The 18,375-nt window shown below is 48.1% G+C and overlaps 1 protein-coding gene and 1 long non-coding RNA gene across 4 annotated transcripts in view; one reads left to right on the top strand and one right to left on the bottom strand.

Annotated features, from left to right (window-relative positions):
- Positions 1 to 18,375, top strand: part of ANTXR2 (ANTXR cell adhesion molecule 2) — a 79,365-nt gene that overhangs the window by 31,710 nt on the left and 29,280 nt on the right. For both annotated transcript variants that reach the window (XM_048303804.1, XM_048303803.1), the window contains exons 11-14: positions 9,930 to 10,008; positions 12,259 to 12,354; positions 16,773 to 16,814; positions 17,368 to 17,463. In XM_048303804.1, the coding sequence (XP_048159761.1) occupies positions 9,930 to 10,008; positions 12,259 to 12,354; positions 16,773 to 16,814; positions 17,368 to 17,463 (313 nt within the window). The remainder of the gene's footprint in view (positions 1 to 9,929; positions 10,009 to 12,258; positions 12,355 to 16,772; positions 16,815 to 17,367; positions 17,464 to 18,375) is intronic.
- LOC125326044 lies at positions 9,669 to 13,711 on the bottom strand. Of its 2 annotated transcripts, XR_007203661.1 has the most exons (3): positions 13,456 to 13,711; positions 11,530 to 13,148; positions 9,669 to 10,796 (listed from the first exon to the last, which is right to left on the bottom strand). It is a non-coding gene; the product is annotated as an uncharacterized LOC125326044 (long non-coding RNA). The 2 variants fall into 2 exon arrangements; XR_007203660.1 differs by having other exon boundaries at positions 9,669 to 13,148.

The following is an 18,375-nucleotide window of genomic DNA, read 5'->3' as shown; positions in this document are numbered from 1 at the left end:
CAGTTCCCCATTGTAGCTGAGACTTGGATTTGTTGTCCTACCACAGCTCGAGAGAATCAAACCAAACCAGACCTCTCCATTACTGTACGTGTTTCTGTAGTCCTTGTGCGTTGGAAAGCAATCAGAGCCCTTGTCTCTTTGAACACTAGTACAGGAAAAATGGGGATATGTTAGAAGTCTACATTCCTTGCTAGCTTCACTTTTGTTCTCTCACTTCTGCCCTAAATTCTGTGAGTTTGCATTCAGAACAATCTGTCTGTAGGCTTGGCTTTACCTACAGCTGCCTTCTGCTCTGGTGAGCCATTGGTGAAACCCCCTCTGCCTTGCGTGGAAAGGCCAGCAGGAAAATCTGCATTTCTCGCACTGCCTGAACACTTACAAATTTGCTTTTATTAGGTGAGTGGATGACAAGAACTACAGTTTAAACTAGCACAACAAAACACTGTTTTACTGAAATGCTTCTAGTGAATAGTTATGTGACTACTACTTATCTCTGTTTGAACTCTCATTTCTCACTGGAATATCACAGTAACATTTTGGATTTGATGGTGCCTACTACAAACACTCAATCTAATCTTATGCAGACTCTCCTCTAAGCCAGGCAAGAAAAGAGGGATGCAAGCTAGGCAGTGGATTATTTAAACTGAACCAACAGGCTGAGGAATTGTCATTGTTCTTAAAATAGTTCAGGGAACTACAGAAGTCTATTTTTTCATGCAGCTGCAGTGCTGGCCAGCTTCCATCTTTGTGCATCCTGCACTTGAACTCAGGTTTTGCTAGGACAGAAGTATGCAGTGTCCTTCTCTTTGGGCTTGGAAGCTTAAGGAATAACAGAGCCAAAAAAGACAAATCCCAGCCTAAACCTGAGTATAAGGTCTATCACAGGTACCTTGATTTGATGACCAGCTTGCATGCCAAGGTGGGACAGTCCACACTGCTGCTGTTAATGACCTTATTTGCCCTCTATTCAAATGCTGCTGTCTTCAGCTTCCATTTATCCCTTCCTACATCCTGTCCAACACAAACAGCTGGTGGCACTTAAAGAGCAAAGATTCAATAGGAATTATTTTCTGGGTGGTAGGAAGGAAAATGACTACTCCTGCATTGCCAAATTCTTGGTTACCTGCAGTTTCCAAGGAGCTGATGAAGTTTGTGGCAGCTCACTTGGCACAAAGCACACAGCAATGCAGGAGGTAATCTGTTACCCATCCCATGCCTCACATTCAGCTCTAGGTGCTCTAGGATTTCTAGGTGCAAGATGTTTCCATGACAGTGGAACAGGTGTACCTTTAATCTTGCTTTCCATTTTCTAAGTGTCATTTTTATTAATACCAGCACCAGATTTAAGGGGAAGAGCATGGACACAAGAAAGCAAACAAGCACAGAGAACATGAACGGATTGCAGGCTCCATCCTTCACATTACCTCACTGGGTTTCTAGACAGCTGTCCCTTTGGAGAGCAGCTGGAAGGTGTTGTACGGAATGGTTGTCATGGCTGGCTCCTAACCAGGGATCCTGACTGTCCCCGCTGCCCAAAGATAGAGCCTCTTCTGCCTTTACTCCATTCACTGCTGCCTGTGACCTGAGAGCCAGGAACTGACAAACTGCTTTTGAGTCTCATGTCTTGGGGCACCAGAGCTGTTCCCTTGGGACAGTGATGGTCCCAAATTCATCGTGCAGGCGGGATGCCAAGCAAGCACTTCCATCCCCAGGCACATACCCAGTACATGCAGCAGCACGGAAGCAAGCCTTCACAAATTTGCCTTAACTATACCAAGGAGTAATTTTTTCCACTGTTACTTCCCTTTTCTTCCCCATCAGCTGCAGGCCCTTAAGTCTCACTGCTTCATCCCCTGTGCCACTGTGCTGGCAGCATGGAGAGGCATTCAGCTAAGGCATTACCTGGGCAGTCTAGCATTCATTAAGACACCACGAACACCTTCCACACATTTATTTCTTGCTGCAGCTCCTTTTTGGAATTTTTAGTTTTCTCCTCCTTTCTTCTGGGCTTGATAAAGGCACTCAGGAAGTAAAAGCAGTGTTGAAGAAACAATGCTTTGTAAGGTGACTGACGGTGAATATGTTTGCCTAATTAACTTGTGGCTAATAATTCTAAGCCATTAAGTAGCTAGTTAGTACATGCTTCGAATAAACACATCTGGTGCTGCCCTGAGTGGAGGTTGTGGCTATGTGTGGGTGACAGATGTGCTGTTTCCCCAGCGCACCCTTTTCCATGCTGAGCAGCATGGCAGTGCCACAGCCGGAGCCAGGCAGCCTTGCGCAGCTGCACACTCCCCGAGTGGCTCCGGGCATGTGTGCCTCCTCTCCTCAGCTGCCCAGCCACTGCAGCCTGCTCTGGTGCCTCAGAGCCGGCGTGTGGCTCCCAGGAACACCCTTTTCAGCAGCTTAGAGGCTCCTGCCTTCTGGGCTGAAAGGTAGCAGGAGAGGGGATAAAGTGTCAGGCCACCCAAGGAGCAGAGAGATTAGAATTCCCAAGCCCTGCGGATCGATCTCCTGCTGAACAAAGGGCATTGGGAATGATCACGCCTTATTGTGTCACTGCCTGGAACTGCTGGGCTGGCCTTGGAACAACCTTCCAGGGAGGGAAGACTCCTCCGGTGGAGGACAAAAGCCTACTCCGTTCTTCAGGCAGTCTCTTCCTAGGCTGGCACAGCTGATAACTCTCATCAGTCTTAGAAGTGAGAACAGCTAGGATCAGTTCCATGCAGGAGACACCCTTTCTTCCAACTAGGCTGGTTTTTCAGGTTTTGGCTTTTTGTGGGGTTGTTTTCCAGACAGAGGAAGGAGTAACGGCAATAAAGAAAACAAACAGCAGAATATTTTGCTATTTTGCACAGGAATTACTTCTTAAAAGTAAGACTTGAGTTCTTAGTTGCCAAGGGGCAAGTTAAGGTTTATTGCTACTTCTGAGGGCCCATGAACCCTGATTACTCTGTGCCTGCCCCAGAATGTCTGACACATGCTGTCATTAGAGCTAGAGTTGCAGGCCCAGCCCATGACCTCTGTTTTGTCAGACACCAACAATAGCACAGCTGCCCCTGCCTGGCTGAGATCTCAGACCTGCCATTTGGCACGAGGAACAGAGCAAATTGGATAAATACACATAAACACATTGGGAAGGGAGGGAAAACAGAACAGAATGAACCAGAGCAGCAACCCACAACTTGTTTGATAGGGATGATTTAAGTAGGCATATGGTATAGTTAAATGTGCTTTCAAAAACATTGGCCTGATTCTTCAAGCAAATACGAAATAAATATCTGAATAGCATGAGAGCCGATCCGGCACCGTTAATGCTCTCAGTGGAGGCACTCGGATGCTTGGGCTGACACACTGACATTCCCACACCAAGTGTCAGTGCCTCATCTTGACATGGCACAGTTGTACTTCCCTCTAACAGTGCAAGCCTCAAAAGCAAGCAGGCAACAAGCTCATAATTACACCTGACCCAGCAGCCATTGTCATATCTTACTGGCTCAGTGTTGGCAGAACAGCCCAGCCACACCTCTCACAGCTGGATTCATCCAGCAGTCCCACTGCCCACACGCACATCTAACTGTGGAACTCACTAGGTGCTCACCCGACATCCCTCTGCAACACCAGGTTACCTGGTACCTCAGTCACACCTGCAAGTTACACCTCACCTTTGTCTCACTGTGTTCCACCAGACAGACAAACAGACAAAGGGAATAACCTTAGACAGTCTGCGTTACCACAAAGTAAGTCCAAACTCACATTTAAAAGATGCCCTTGACAACCACCCCAGGTGTTTCCCCCACAGAAACCGCTCACAAATACTCCGATACACAAAGCCCTGGTGATTTCCAGTGCACACACACGGTATCACCTATTTAGTCAGACAGGCTGAGAACTTGGTCTTGGTCATGAAATTGTGCAGCACATCCCTTTGCCTGCCTGAATGAGTGCTAAGAAAGGTATGTGGAACTTAAGTGAGTTTTCTGATAACGTGGAAGTGAGTGGCTCAAAACCAGAGAGAGGAGAGAGTTACTGTTGCTTGCTATGGCTACCTTTACTACTGGTTTTTTTCGGTTTGTCACTTTCTCTTCCTCTGCTAAGGAAGGTAAAAGTTTAGAAAAGCTGTTGCCAGCAAAGGCAGGGTATTTGCAAGCTGCAGATCAGTCTCACATGTCTTTCAGGGTCACTCAAGAAAGGATTAAAATGCTGTGGCTGTGTTGAGCATTTCTGTTCTAACTAAGAAGTGACACTGAGCTCTTTCTGTGGTGCTGTTCACTAAGTAGCCTTAGCACAGCCTTTGTGACAATGCAGGCAGGGGTGTCATTTGGTCACAGAGCTGAATTACTCACAACTTAAGGGGCAGCGCTGCTGCTGAGTGCTGAGCTACTCAAGAGCTCGGCAGCTGGTGTCAGCATTCAAGTGTGGGTTTAAGGACCAATTTTCCAAGCCTCATCCTCAGTCTGAAACCTACACAGTGACTACTTATCAGTTGGAAAAAAACATTGTTCAGAGACAAGGGGACCAATTAAAAGGAGAATTCGATAGGATTTGCAAGTTAAGAGGCAGCACATTCACTAAAATATTTCCCATACCACATAACACTGGTCACTACTGTGAAAAGGCAAAAGCACAAATAGCCTAGTCACCTCTTAGAAGCCAGCTGTCCTTTAAGAAGCACCGAATGGAGGAGAGCAGACAGGCTGCTGCTGCAGGAGGTCCCAGCCCCCAGGATGAACTCTGGGCTCTCAGCTGCTCAGACTTCTTCCAGCCTTGCTGGCCAGCAGCCCAGCAGCTCTCTGACGTGGGGGATGCAGCCATTCCTAGCACCAGCAAAAAAGGAAGTCACTCATGCTTCTCCATTTTGACTTCCTGCTGCTAAGCAGCTGGTAGGATGCCAGCTCTTGGTCAGGCTGTTTTCACCTGTTCACTGTTGTTTCCACTGTTGTGGAACCCCTGTGCTCAGGTGAAGGCAATACCTCCCATCACTGCTGTGTGCCCATGGCCAGTCCAGACCTGGATGGGATATTGGCATTACCCCTCATTGCAAACAGCTGGGCTTGCCCTGCAGCCCTGGGCAGGGAGCCGAAGGGGGTCAGAACTACTCCCACCTGCACCAGTTCTTTCCGTTGCAAACTCACTGAGATGAAGCGTTTATTGTAGGCATTGACTTTTATTTCCCTATACAAGCTTTTGTTCCAACAAAAATAAAATACAGTATGGTTCCCAGTCTCTGGTGCTTGCATGGGAAAACCTCCCCTCTCCAAAACAGCCAGAGAAATCAACTCAGCTATGGGGAAGCCAGAAGTAGGGCTGGATTAGGCCTAATGTCTGTTATAAATATTAACTTCTGCAAATATTTTAGAAATACATTTAGTCAGACACAATTAGGGTATAATGGGAACTATTCACAGATGGAAACATCCTCAATGAATTGTATAGGCTAACTGGCCCCTCAGCCATATGGATGTGGTGTTAAGATCAGTAGTAATTTCTGGCGCAGTCCTTCACGTCCCTTCGAGGGCACACAGTGTTCCCAGAGCATTAGCGAGGACTGTGTGAGCAGAACTAAGTGCTGCGCATTATGCAGTGGCCATAGGATCCTGAGCTGAATTAATAGTCTAATTTAACAGAATAATGACATTTCATACCCTGTTACTGCAGGTTCCCATGATTCCACAACATCAGAGCTAGTTCCTTGCTGGCTGCCATTTCTCTCATATTCCCTAGCAGTTCCCAGCAGTGAAAGTTGTGTCTCTGTGCACTTGTGTCCCATTCCATGGAAAGTCAAGCCCAGACAGACAGTGTATTGGACATGTGGCTGGAAAAGCTAGAGGGTTCTGAGGTAACAAGAGGGGATCCTAAAGAACCATCATCTGAGTTTATATCAGTGCTAAGCTACACCAAGAAGGGCAGGGGAAGAGTTTGTACTAATTCTTTACCAGAATCCCCAAACACCATAATGAATTCCACGGTGAGCAGGTCTCGCTATCCTCAGGAAAATACTCGGTGCTCCTTCTTATGTCTGTGTGGCTGCTGGGAGGAAAACACCTCTGATCACGTGTCCTAACTGCAGGTTATGTCCTGTCCCCAGCACAGTTCCCACTGAGTGAATGGTCCCAGTGCTCCCCAGTCACAGCTGGCCTTTGGCACAAGTGGGACTGCAGCAAACGTGACAGGCAGGGCTGGAACCCTGCTCCAGGAGAACTGTCCCAACTGTCCCTGTCCTTGTGCAGCTGGGGCTGTAGGTCTGGGAAGCGCACCATACCCAGAAGCCCAGGCTGGAAAGCCCTTCCTCTGTGTGTTGTCTTCTCCTGCAGCGGGGATGAGTCCCTGGATGCAGAGTCATCTCTGTGGTCCAGGAGTATTTGTTAACAGAGCCCAGGTAACGAGTCCTCTCTGCATGGGTCAGGGAGAATGGACGGGTAAATGTTAGTTGTACCCCAGCAAGAAGTGGCCAAAGACTTCAGACTGAGGCTGGTCAAATGGAGCCTGTATAATAACGCCATCCATTATTTCATGAAGGCAGTGTTGGAAGGGAAAATGCCTTTTAAATATACAGACCTATTTTTTGCTTTCCTCCTATGTACAGCATTTTTGTGATTTTAATGCAGGCATTTGAATCCGAAATACCTTTGTCACCATAATTTTAGTAACTTTTTGAGCAGTTGCCAGTTTAATTTTCAGTGCGTGAAAATTGGAGGTAAATTATTTATTACTTCCAGGAAATGTATTTCACAATTGTATTTAATTTTTTCATCTTTTTTAATGGGTCATAAAATGGCAGTCTTTTAGTAGCTTCCCATAAAGTAAGGAGCAAACGAATACTTTGCAAATAGGTTACCATGGATGGAAATGTCAGCTGTATTTCACAGGGAATGGGAGGCTTTAGACCAGAGCTGCAGGGACATATGGCACTGGGCCACGTCCCTCTGCTGTCACAATAAACCAGCAGTGGGCATGACGGAAAGAATCGCAACTGTTAGGCCTCCTCAAGTTACATTTGTGGGTAAATTGTGTATTAGGATGGGCAGTGGGCCAGGACTGACGAAGCTTCAAGTTGCATGAGTCTTGTGGTTACTTTTGGTCAGAAATCAGAACGTTTGTAAAAAGCTCTTTTCAGACTAAGTTTTCCAGGATTGATTCCCATCCAAAAAGTGATATTGCACAGACAAAGGATAGGAAAATCCCCTCCACACGGAGGAAGGGCTGTGAACTGTAAATGAAAAGCAGTTTTTCCTAGTACAGTGAAATGGGTTGGAAGTACAGACTGCGGGGAAAGTGCATGTTAGGGCTGAGGTAGAGGCAGAGCAGTAGGGTTTGTGCCACACAGCAGTGTAATTGCTCGTGCTCCTTTGCCAGCTCTGTGATTCCACCTTGCTCGGGTGCGGTGTCAGAAGGGAGCAGAGGATGGGAATGAGCATCCTGGCTCAAAGCCCTGGAAAGCCACTGTCTGTGGGTGCTGCTGGGGTTTTGAGGAGGCACGAGCAGGGCTCCGCTGCCTTTCCCTGGACCCTGGCCCCTGCAGCCCTGTGTGTCCAGCTGCACGGAGAGGAGCTGCTTGGCTCTGCATGTTCCTGGTGCCAGGCTGCAGGATGGCACTGCGGGATGGCCCCGGGGGGCTGCAGCAACAACACTGCCTGCCTCTTGGGGGGTTTATTTGAGGGGCCCCGAGGAGATACCCTACTCTGTGGCAGCTTTCCAGAGCTCAGCCCTCAGCTGGGATCTGTGCTGGTACAAAACTAGTACAGCCTCAGCCTTCACTGGTGAACCAGGGCTATGCCCATGGCTGCCTGGCTGCAGGGACAGGAATGTTCTCTTGACCTGGCTGTTCTGAGCTCCGCTGGAGGCACTTGGCCCTCGCACAACACTGACAGTCACCAGTGGGAAATGCAGGGTCCTGAGAAATGGGATCACTGCTGCTTGTCATTTTCATCTCAGAATATTTCCAGTTTCGGCAGAGTGCTGAGATAAAAGCCTCACACACGTGGCTGGTTGCTGATAAACACTAGGATGTGTTTGTGTACACATCTGTCTCTGAACTGTGTGCGAATGAGTAGTAGAAGCAGGACACCTTTTTCTGGGACTCCCAGTTTAAGGGGCAGTGTTTGTATGAATCGTAAGTACCGAGAGCCCAGCAAACAGGTGGCTGCTCAAGAAATGAAAGAACGTGTTTGGTATCCCCTACAGCCACGACAGTCTCAGGGAAGGAGTGCTTTTGTGTGTTGACAGGTTCATCCTTTTGAAGATGAGGTAATTATCTGTGTGAGTTCACTCTGTGGCTTCCAGAGCTAAGTGAGTATGATCAGCTCCAGTGACATCTCCAGTGGCTCATCCCTGCAGCGGTATATCAGGGTGGGAGTGGGTAGGGCAGGGCTGCTCTCCCGCAGCGTGTCCCGTGCTGGAGCTGATTGCTCAGTGAGCCTGCTCCCTGGGATCTGTCAGTGTGCTAACAGCAGGAGCGCAGGGATGCAGAGCTGCGGGCACGGGGTGGCACATGGCACCGGGGCTGGGAAATGCAATCCCAGCTAGTACCTATTATAACTAGGAACGGTTCCTGTGTTGCAAACGGTGAGGTGTACAATGGGCTCTAGTCCACTGGGAAATCTTTGCTATTTTACAGAATGCTTCATACAACCCAGTGAGCTCAAGGACATGTCGAGGTCCCCAGGATGCCAGGGAATGATCCTTTTCTTTAGTGTGGGTTACGTGTTTTATCCAGGTGTGTTTCATGTCTCTGTTGTGCTCCATTTGCTAGCAGAGACCATCCACCAAAACAGCCTCATTCCTCACTAGTGACATTCCAGGCAGGACTCAGAGGGCTGCCAGGTCAAACACGGATGGAGGGGCAACTGCAGGAGTGTGTGAGCAGCTCAGCCTGGGGGTCCTCCTCTCCTCCAGGAGAGGCAGGAAACCCTCCTGCCCTGCAGTTCTGGGAGAGTTTGGCCAAACCTGAGCAGAATCCTCATGCTGGAATTTCCCCTGGCATTCCTCATTACAATGCCAAAACAAATAATTGGAATTAAAAATAATAAAAAGCACCACATTTAAAAAAAAGTCGTAATCGACCAAAGTTTCACTGTGGTTTGATTTACTGTGCTGCAAGGGAACTGAACAGTTTTGGGTTTTTTATTGGTTCTGATTCACTTATTCCAGTGAATTCCAATTAGAAGGAAATCAGAGTTATTCTTTCTGTTGGATCAATTATTCATAGCAGAGATCATTTAAAAATGAGTTTAGTGGAAGCAACTCACTTCATTTTTGCTAGAACTGAAGAAGAAATTTAGCCAAATTAGCTAAAATAGCTTTGAACTCCATATTGACTACAGCGTTTGTGCCAGAATAAAAACTCATTACATGTAAGAACGGTGTAAATGATTAATCATTTTAGTTCATGGATATCTACATTTTTATTTAATTACATCTATGCATAACATAAACTGTCTGAATCCTGGGAATCCAAGCCAGAGAAGCTGAGGAGTCTTCTTCTGTTTAACATCCACCATGTGTTGTTTTCTTGTAGGGTTAATTTGTAAAATGTAAACCACATACCATTTGTATGCAGTGTTCGGGGCTATTTATAGCAAGTCCTGACCATTTATAATTATCCGACATCTTTATCCATAATGTCTGTGTGTGACTAAGGAGATGGTTATGGAACAGACAAAGCAATGTTACTTTTACAATTTATTTTATGTAAAACTTTTGGGAGTATTTTCTGCTCTGTGGAATGGAGAAGGGATATTCTCTACTTGGACAGCTCTTTGTCAAGGAGACCAAACTTATTCCCAAACAGGAATAAGCACAGGCTTCCATTTCCCCTCTGAAGACACTCCCAGTGGAGCAGAGGCTGTAAGTACAAGTGCCTGCGGAGCAGGTATGAGCCTTTCTTTGCTGTTCCATGGCTGCTCATGTTTCTTCTTGTCTCTTGGCAGAACCCTGGAAGTTTTGGTGAGTTTGAATGAAGGCCAGTCTTTCATGTCCAGCTCGTTAACCATCACTGCTTCGGAGTGTGTAAGTGAATGACTTCCATAATTCTGTGTAAAATCCCCACACCCTGTTTCTCTTTGGGCTTTGCCATTGCAAGACCTCAGAGCAGAGAACCTCTGCTTCCACTTTCCAGTGCAAAGCTGTGGCTTTCAAAGTACTGGGAGGCTTCCCTGCCCTCAGAGACCTGGTCACTGTAGATGCCATGCCCTGAGGGCCAGGTGTGACAGTCACCATTCCAGCATGGCTCTGCCCTGAGTAGGACTGGAGGGAGCAGATGGGCACAAGCTTGGCCCTTCAGCCTGCGTGTGGAGAGAGGTTACAGTCCTGCACAGGTACTAACGCTCCATAACTCTGGAGCCTGAGGAAGGAGTGTAGGCTCTTAGCTCTTGTTCATCTGGGGAGGCAGCCTGTCCAAGCACAGGCCAGAGGATCCCACTTACACCTGGGGGTGAGGCAGTGGGAACATCCCGCTAAGTCTGATCACAGGTTATAGAAGAGAGAAAAGCTGCTTCTGGGAGAAACCACACACTTGTGCAGCCAGTGACTGTTCTGATTTAATACATATATTTTCTAGTCTCACATTTTTGCTCTCTTTTAATTCCTTTTGTATGACACAGGACTGCTGGGATTTGTGGAGGGAGACAGAAGCCCACAGTGTTGAGCACGTGCTGTGCATGAGGGCCTTTAAACGTGTACCTCAAGTGTAACATGAGAGCAGTTTTCCCATTGGGCGTGGAGTACAGAGAGCAGTCTCTTTTGCCCGTCACCACACATTGCTCCCAACAGAATTTCTTTGCTCATAGATCAGTAACCTAAAAGAGAAAAAAATGACATTTTTCTTCTATTCATTTAAAACCTCACCATTCATGCACCTGTAGAAATCAGAGACGCAGTGCAGCCCTGCAGTTTTAGGAGGGGAAGCCTGACTGAGCTGGGAGCAGGAGGAACACACAGAGCCCAGATCACAGTTCTCTATTTCAGGGCCTCTGTCAGCTGGCAGCATGCCAGCCGTACACCAAGCAGGGTGACAGGGCTGTGCAGCACGGGAGCTGCTGCAGCCCAGCTGCAGCCTGCCTGTACCTCAACCCTCGCAGAGAAGTCAGCACATGGTGCCCCTGTAAGAGCTACCAGGAGTGCACAGAGAGGGAACAGGAAAGCAGCTCAGAGCGAGATGCTGGGCACGGCCTTCCCACTGTGCTGCATGGTGGCTCTGCTGCTCTGTGCTCACAGCCTGCCCTGGCAGGAAGCAGAGAGGTACAGATGTGCACAGGAAGGAAGAGCTTCTCAGCAGCCTTTTTTGTCTCTATTTGGTTTCTGCTCTTGGCCTGTGCTGCAGCAAAGGCAGCTCCACACAAGAACTGCTGTTTCCATAGTAGCAGATGGGCAACTCAAGAAATGGGTCACTGCTAGAACTGCTCACTAATTCTGGGAGCTGAGCAGCTGATGGCTGACTGGGAGATGAGTTACAAGTTATAGCCTCCCAACAAACACACGCTACTGCAGTGAAAACAAACAAAAATACACAGCATTAGGCACCCATTGTACCTGTGTCCCTCACTGCACCTGGGATATGCCTCTGTTCTACCCCCATGTCCAGTGGAGCACCTCCAGTACAACTCTTCTTACTGGGTCAGGACTGCTCACGCAGTATTCCAGTCTCAGTGATTCCCTGGGTCTCTCCTTTCCTTTTTTCCCAGCTGAAGTCTGAATAACTTTTATTTTCCTAGGGACGCTGTTGTGTTTCTGTCAGTGTTGTTCTAAAAGCCTGACTGTAGGAATAAAGACACCCCCAAGAAGTGGGTTGGAGGTGTGGGAGGTGGGCTGCTCAGTTCTGCGGTACAAGTGTTGGTGGAAGCAGGAACACTCCCTCCTTCAGTTTGAGGTTCACACAGCATGGCTGCAGGGAGTCAGTGTGCCACAGTCTGTGCAGGCGTGTGGGCGATCAGCATCAGAGCCTCACAGGTGTACTGTTCATAGAGATGCCTTAAAATCTCCCCACATGCTCCCCAGTCCATGTGTGAGACCTCATGGAGGAGAAGGGCACCTCTTATTCACAGGCTTAGGATGAGACTTCCCCTGTCTGTGTCTGATGGCTCATTCCTTAGCAGGCAACGGACTCTCTCTTTTCCTCGAGCTGGGCCTCGTTCTGATCTCGGGGCTCTCAGTTGTACGAGTTTTACATCAGAAGGAACCCCCTGACCTGAGCAGAACTAACGCTGGCTTTTGGGGTGAGTGCGTGAAGCAGCGCTGACACTGTCCCTGCTGTCTCCGCAGTCCAGCGGCGTGGCAGCGCTCATTGCTGTCCTCGTACTGTTGCTGCTGGTGGCACTCGGCTTGCTCTGGTGGTTCTGGCCCCTCTGCTGCAAAGTGGTGAGTACAGACTGCACCCTGAGCCATGGGTTGGAAACACAGATCCTGCAGGAAACTGTTGCAGTGATGGGGAGGCAGCTCTAGGGGAGCTTGTGACAGGCAGAAAAGGGCTGGGGAGACCAGCTCCAGCACTGGGGCCTGTCTGTGAGTTCATGCACAGCAACCAGCACAAGCACAGTGCTGTTACTGGGAATGGGGTGGCCATAATGGTGTGCAGATGTTACCCTGAAATCAAGGACCACTTTAAAAGTGCTCTCACTAAAATTGGTATTTGCAGTCCATTATGGGCTCTCAGGTTGGAAATCCCTCTTTGTTTTCATAATCCCTGCACACATCCATCTCTTTATCTGAGTGCACTCTCTATCCTCACCCCAGCAGCAGCAGTGTTGGTCGCTTGACTCCTTCCATTCCTTTCTGGGGGAGGGAGGTGTTAAATGGCTGAAGTTTATTATTCATCCAGCTCAAGGACAGCGTGGAGGACTTGGGAATGGAGATTACTTCCCTGGTCTGGGTTCCTGGTCTTGTCTGGGGCCTGTGGAATGTGGGGCAGAGACGAACTGGCCTTCTCACCTGATGGTGCTGCAGCCCCCATAACCCAGGGGGTCCATCGGGCCCCTGGCTGTCCAAGGGCAGGAAATCCTCAGCCTCCATCTGCACCTTCACAGTCTGGGGTTTCTGAGATGAGAACAAAAAGCCTTGCTTGTTCTCATTCTCCACAGCACAGACCCAACAGAAATCCAGGGAGCTTCCTCTTAGTCACCTTACCTCCACTTTATTTTATATGGTGAGCCTCCCTGTGGAAAAGGAACACTGGAAATCAGTAAGAAGCAAGTTCCTGGTTTTCCTATTTTAAATAACCTAACCTTGATTCATAAATCAGCTTCACAAGTTAAAATTCCTACATGAAGCAGTCCAGTGAATAGTTCTATAGTATTAATTTGCTGCCATATAAAACCATAGTTCTTCAAATGTTTGTTCCCTCTGTGTTTCCTCCCACCTCCTGTGGATACTACTTGTTACTTCAAAACAAAAGGTAATCTTAGGCCTCTCTGCTACAACACTGCTGAGTTCCAAGCCCACACACTGTTGCACTGAACCTACTGCGGAATACTGATCCTTCCTTCTGGTTTTGCCGGCCGGTCCTTGTGCTGTGCCTCAGTTGCTGCCCTTCTCTCCTGCATGTGAGGCTTGGACATCCATCACCTGGAAGGGCCACTTGTGGCTTAGTAGTGCTGGGCTTCAGGGCAGCATCCCTGAGGAGAGAGGCAGCATTATGGCCAGGCAGGACCTGTTCTTCCCTTCCTCTGGCTCTGCTTCCCTGGCAGAGTGCAGCGCCTGGGTTCCTGGAACAAAGAGCAGAAGCACAGAAGTCAGAATCCGATGGAAAAGAGAGATACAGGGTGTTGTGGGTAGAATAAGTGTCTGGAGCCAGGCGGGTGTGTTGCCCCCTGCCCACGGGCCCAGCTCCATCCTGGCTGGGGCTTGGCCTTGCAGCATTCTATGGTGTGAGTCCCATGGACACTCAGAGGGTGAGGCAGGGGGACTCCCTCTTCCTTCCTTGTTCCCCGCTTTCAAGTGTTTCACTGTGACAGTCCTGTCACTTGTCCCTCGCTGTGGAACGTATGATTGCAGCAAGCTGGCTGCAGGCTCCGTGCTGACATCTCCTAATGCCCACATCATGGAGCGGCAGAAAAGTGTTAATGAGTGGATCAGAGGCACTGCTGCCTCAAGCACCAACTTCTTTTTTTTTTTAATGTTTTTTTTTTAAAGAAATCAGCTCTTCTCCAAACTCAAACCTTCGTTCTTTGCGACTCACTAAATGAGATGGAGCTTTGCCCGGAGAGGCTGATGATGAAACCAGACAAACTGAGGAAGCAGCCCATGTCTCCATGAGGATGATAAGACAGCAGCATTATTCAGAGGCTTCTGCATTGAAACAATCTGAATCCAGCTCAGGAAGGGTTAATTTACAATACTCTGGTCTTCCTCTGTGCAGTTCTGCGTGCAGCTCCGTGCAGAGCTGCATGTGTGCCTTGGATTTTTCTTTTTTATAAACAGCTTTCTACTGATTTCACTTGGAATATCACACGATTGAAAATAATCCTTGTGTGTGCACGTGTGATTCAAGTGTGTGAGTGTGAGAGCCTGTGGAAGCATAAGGATGCAGGCATTGACATTCCAGTGCTGTCAGCAGGGTGAGGAGCTGCTACTCAAAGCAGATTATTTTCTCACACCACTGTCACTTTTAAAATAAGTTTCATTTTCTGAAGCCATTAGAAATAACAGCTAATTAATGAATTGCTTGGCTTTAAACTGAATTTCCCCTCAAAATTCAAGGAGTTCAGGAGCTGGCACAGGTTTAGATCCTCCACTTGGGGAGACAAGCAAAAGCTGCCATTGACTATTGCCTTAGGAAGCCACAGTGAGCTCAGACAAGTCGGGTTTCCCTTGATTGTCCGGGGAATTGTGATTCCTACATCCCCAATGGGCGCATGGTCCACGGGAATTCCATCCGTCATCGCGGAGAGGTTTGCTGAGCAAAGGCGTCTGTGCTCAGACAGATGCGAGGTCTCAGAGTGGCACAGCTATAGTAGGGGAAGGACACTGCCGTTTCATATGGGTACATACGAGTCCACCTAGGAGGACTTCCTCCTGTACAGCTTGCATGCCTGACAGGGAAATAGATTGTTTTGGGATGATGGTTAGGGACAGGTGAAATGGAAATAAGGACAGAAATTTAATAAGGTGGCCCTTCATTGAGTGAAAGTGCTGCTTTACTGTTTGCACTCTCCTAATTGTTTTCAGTGAGAATGAAGTATCTCCGGGCTTTGGAAAATCCTACTCAGCATCCAAGTATCTCTCAGGATCTGTCCCATGATCCCTCTGTGTTGCTGTTTCATGTAAAGTTAGGGTAATAATTCCTAGTGTGGCTCTCAGGAATGTTTCACTAATTAAATAATTTCCTTCGGTTAAGTATTCTGGAAACTCCTGATAGCTGGGAAGAAAAAGTGTTCAGAACTATTAACACAAAAGTAACTCCTGGCATCGTTTTGCAACATCTTAACAGCAAAGGGATGTCTAGTTGAAATCCACAGTTCACTTTCCAATCCACCCAAAGCACTCTGAGCTTGACGAGTGAACCATTCCATATCTTAAACCTGAAGGGCTGTGGGAAACTCTTTGCAGGGGTGCCATAAGTAATTTCTCCTGTTGGGGAGAATTCCTGTATGCAGTGCTGAAAGTCCACAGCCTGTTTAGGCAGTCAGTAGTAACTATCTGGGGGGGCGCCAAGAACTGAAAGGTAAATCAAGATGGAAAACTCTGTTGGTCAAGGAAAATATGTTTCTTTTGTGTATTATGCTGACCGTCTCTGCAGTGATATTGTTCATAGGCAATGTTTAATGAAAGTACTAAACTTAATAGCACAGAGTGAGTAAAATAAGGCATATTTCAATTAAGGTACCTGAACCTGTATTAGATTGAGGTGTTTGTCAGCATGGACAGTTTTGGATATGTTTGTATATCAAGGCATAGCAAGAACAGACTCCTTGATATTCATGGTGTATTTTTTCAGTAATTTCCAGGCAATACCCAAGCCGAAAACATGGCTCGATGTCACCGAAGAACTTACTGTTAGCTTGCAAACCTGCTTTTCTCATGGAGGAACAGCTGTGCATTCAGTTTTCAGCCGAGTCAGTGAAGAGGGTCGGTCCCTTGCCTGCCTCTCCCCTCCTGGGACTATCAGTGCCGGCCATTCTCTGAGCTTTACAGTGTGGATGTGACAAAGAGAACGGGAAAAGACTGTAGGGAGAGATTTAAATAGAGGTGTAAGAAATGCTCCTGGGAGTGGGCCTCACCCGGAGCAGTGTCAGAAGTGTGGGAGTGTGACTGCAGTGCAGGCACTGCACAGTCATGGAGCTGGGAGGTGGGAAATGTGAGGGCTGCAGAAGCATCCAGGACATCCAGAGGTGAAGCCTGAGCTGCCAGAAGGCATTTCACACTTGTCAGTGGGCCAGAGACTCCCCAGCAGCACAGCAGCAGCAGCAGCTCGGCCCACGGCTGTGCAGGACCTCACACAGGCCTCGGACGCTTTTCCTCTGGGATTGCTCACGGACTCTGGGGAGTCTCGGCACTGGCTGTTCCTCACAGCGGCTGAGGCTCATCCGGCCAGGAAGTGTGGTGGCAGACACGTCTGCCCAGAGCGTCTGTGGGCCAGGCATGGCATGTTCTGGCAGATGGATGGTGGTAATTTCCAGAAGGCCTCACTGATGGATGCTCAGGGGAGCGGGCAGCAGCAGCTGCCAGCTCGCCGGTGGACGTGGGGGCTCGGGTGGAAGCAGGTCACTCTTACCATGGTCTGTTGCCTTTGGCTGCTGCCAGTGCAGCACCTTATTCTTTCCCATGTTTGGCTCTTTCAGGTCATCAAGGATCCCCCTCCACCTCCGCCAGCCCCAAAAGAGGTATGGTCTGATGGTGCTAATCTTACCACACTGCTCACATGAAACCACTCCTGTGCTTCCCTGCGCGCTGCGTGTCCCGCTCCTTGTCCGAGTGCTGCCGGAGAAAGGACTGCGCCGGGGGGAGCCTTCAGCAGAGAACAGGGTTGCCAAAGTCCAGATCTCTGCACTGTCTCAGCTCAGTGTGGCCTGAATTAAGCCCAGATCCACAGAAACACTTAGGGCCTTTATTCCAAGATAGATTTGTTTTTACCATTCTGCATTGAAAGCAGAAAGACCGAACAGCCCTTGTCCAACATCTAAAGATTCACGTATGACTTAGGCAGCATTTTCACCCAGCTTGGGCATTCCAGACACTGAGGAATTCCCCTTACAAGGGAATTTCTCTCCCTCTGAAGGGCAGTAAAGCACTGGAGGCTCTGCTGTCCTCAGTGTTTGCACCCCTTTCACAACCAACAGGGTATGCTCCGGGAACTCCAGTGAAATATACAGATAAGACATTCAGTGTGTGTGTAAGTATCTTTTAAAAGTAAGTATCATTTGAATGTACTTACAGGAAGAAGAACAGGAGCCCTTGCCTTCCAAGAAGTGGCCCACGGTGGATGCTTCCTACTATGGTGGACGAGGAGTTGGGGGAATTAAGAGGATGGAGGTTGGTATGATCTGGAGATGGCAGTTCCCTCAAACACGAGCTCTCTGAGGCTGCAAGTGTGGAAACAAAGACTTGAAAGTGCACTGAAAATACAAGGCCATAATGTGTGCTTGTCTTCCCACTGGCATAAGCCTTGGAAAATTCGTTACCATATCGAAAAATTCTGACCTTGCCTCTGAAAGAACAGCTTTCAGTAATTCCATTTGACTGGGACTTTAAATAGCTGCCTCAAGACATGCTCTTTCCATCAAGCTAATGAGAAAGAGAGAGTGAGAGCCTTTTCTGCGTGTTTTGGAAGGAATTACAGTGAAACATAAGTCCCCCAAGTGTGGGCCAGCCAAATGCGCTGACAATGGTGACGCTGAGGAGAGGCTTGATCCCAGAGGGACTCGCAGCGACAACAGAGCCTGTCTTTGAAGAGACATGATAGCATCATGTTAATTAAAACAGAATGAAGAATGTGCATCCTTATGGGCACATCCTTATGGCAGGTTTTGTAGTCAAGTCAGCCTTTATGGAATGTGCAAAGCAGTTCCTAACTGCAGTCCAGGAAGCTGTCTCTGTCTGAAACACCCACCTAGGCCATACTGAGGTGTCTTGATGAAACTCTAAAGGTGTTGGCCTAATCAGCTTTGCTTGAGTACTTTTTAAATGCAGCAGCAGAACATGCAGGTTTGAAGCTGTGTCGTTTGTATGCATTTTCTTCAGCAGTTCAGAATTGCTAATTTAGAAGAGCTTTAGATTTCAAAAAAAGCAAACATTTTGTGCAGTGTTTTGCAGAGGCAAACTAGGAAATGCTTTCCAACATCAAGAATTACAAGCCTGGATTTCTGAGGGGAACTATGATAGCCTCCAGGAGGGGCTCCAGGAGGGCTTCCAAGGTTTAAACCAGTCTAAATGGGATCGTGCACA

Source organism: Corvus hawaiiensis, chromosome 5, assembly GCF_020740725.1.
Source record: "Corvus hawaiiensis isolate bCorHaw1 chromosome 5, bCorHaw1.pri.cur, whole genome shotgun sequence".
NCBI classification, from domain to species: domain Eukaryota; kingdom Metazoa; phylum Chordata; class Aves; order Passeriformes; family Corvidae; genus Corvus; species Corvus hawaiiensis.
The sequence above is the reverse complement of the archived record's forward strand: the minus strand, read 5'-3'. Positions and strand labels throughout refer to the sequence as shown.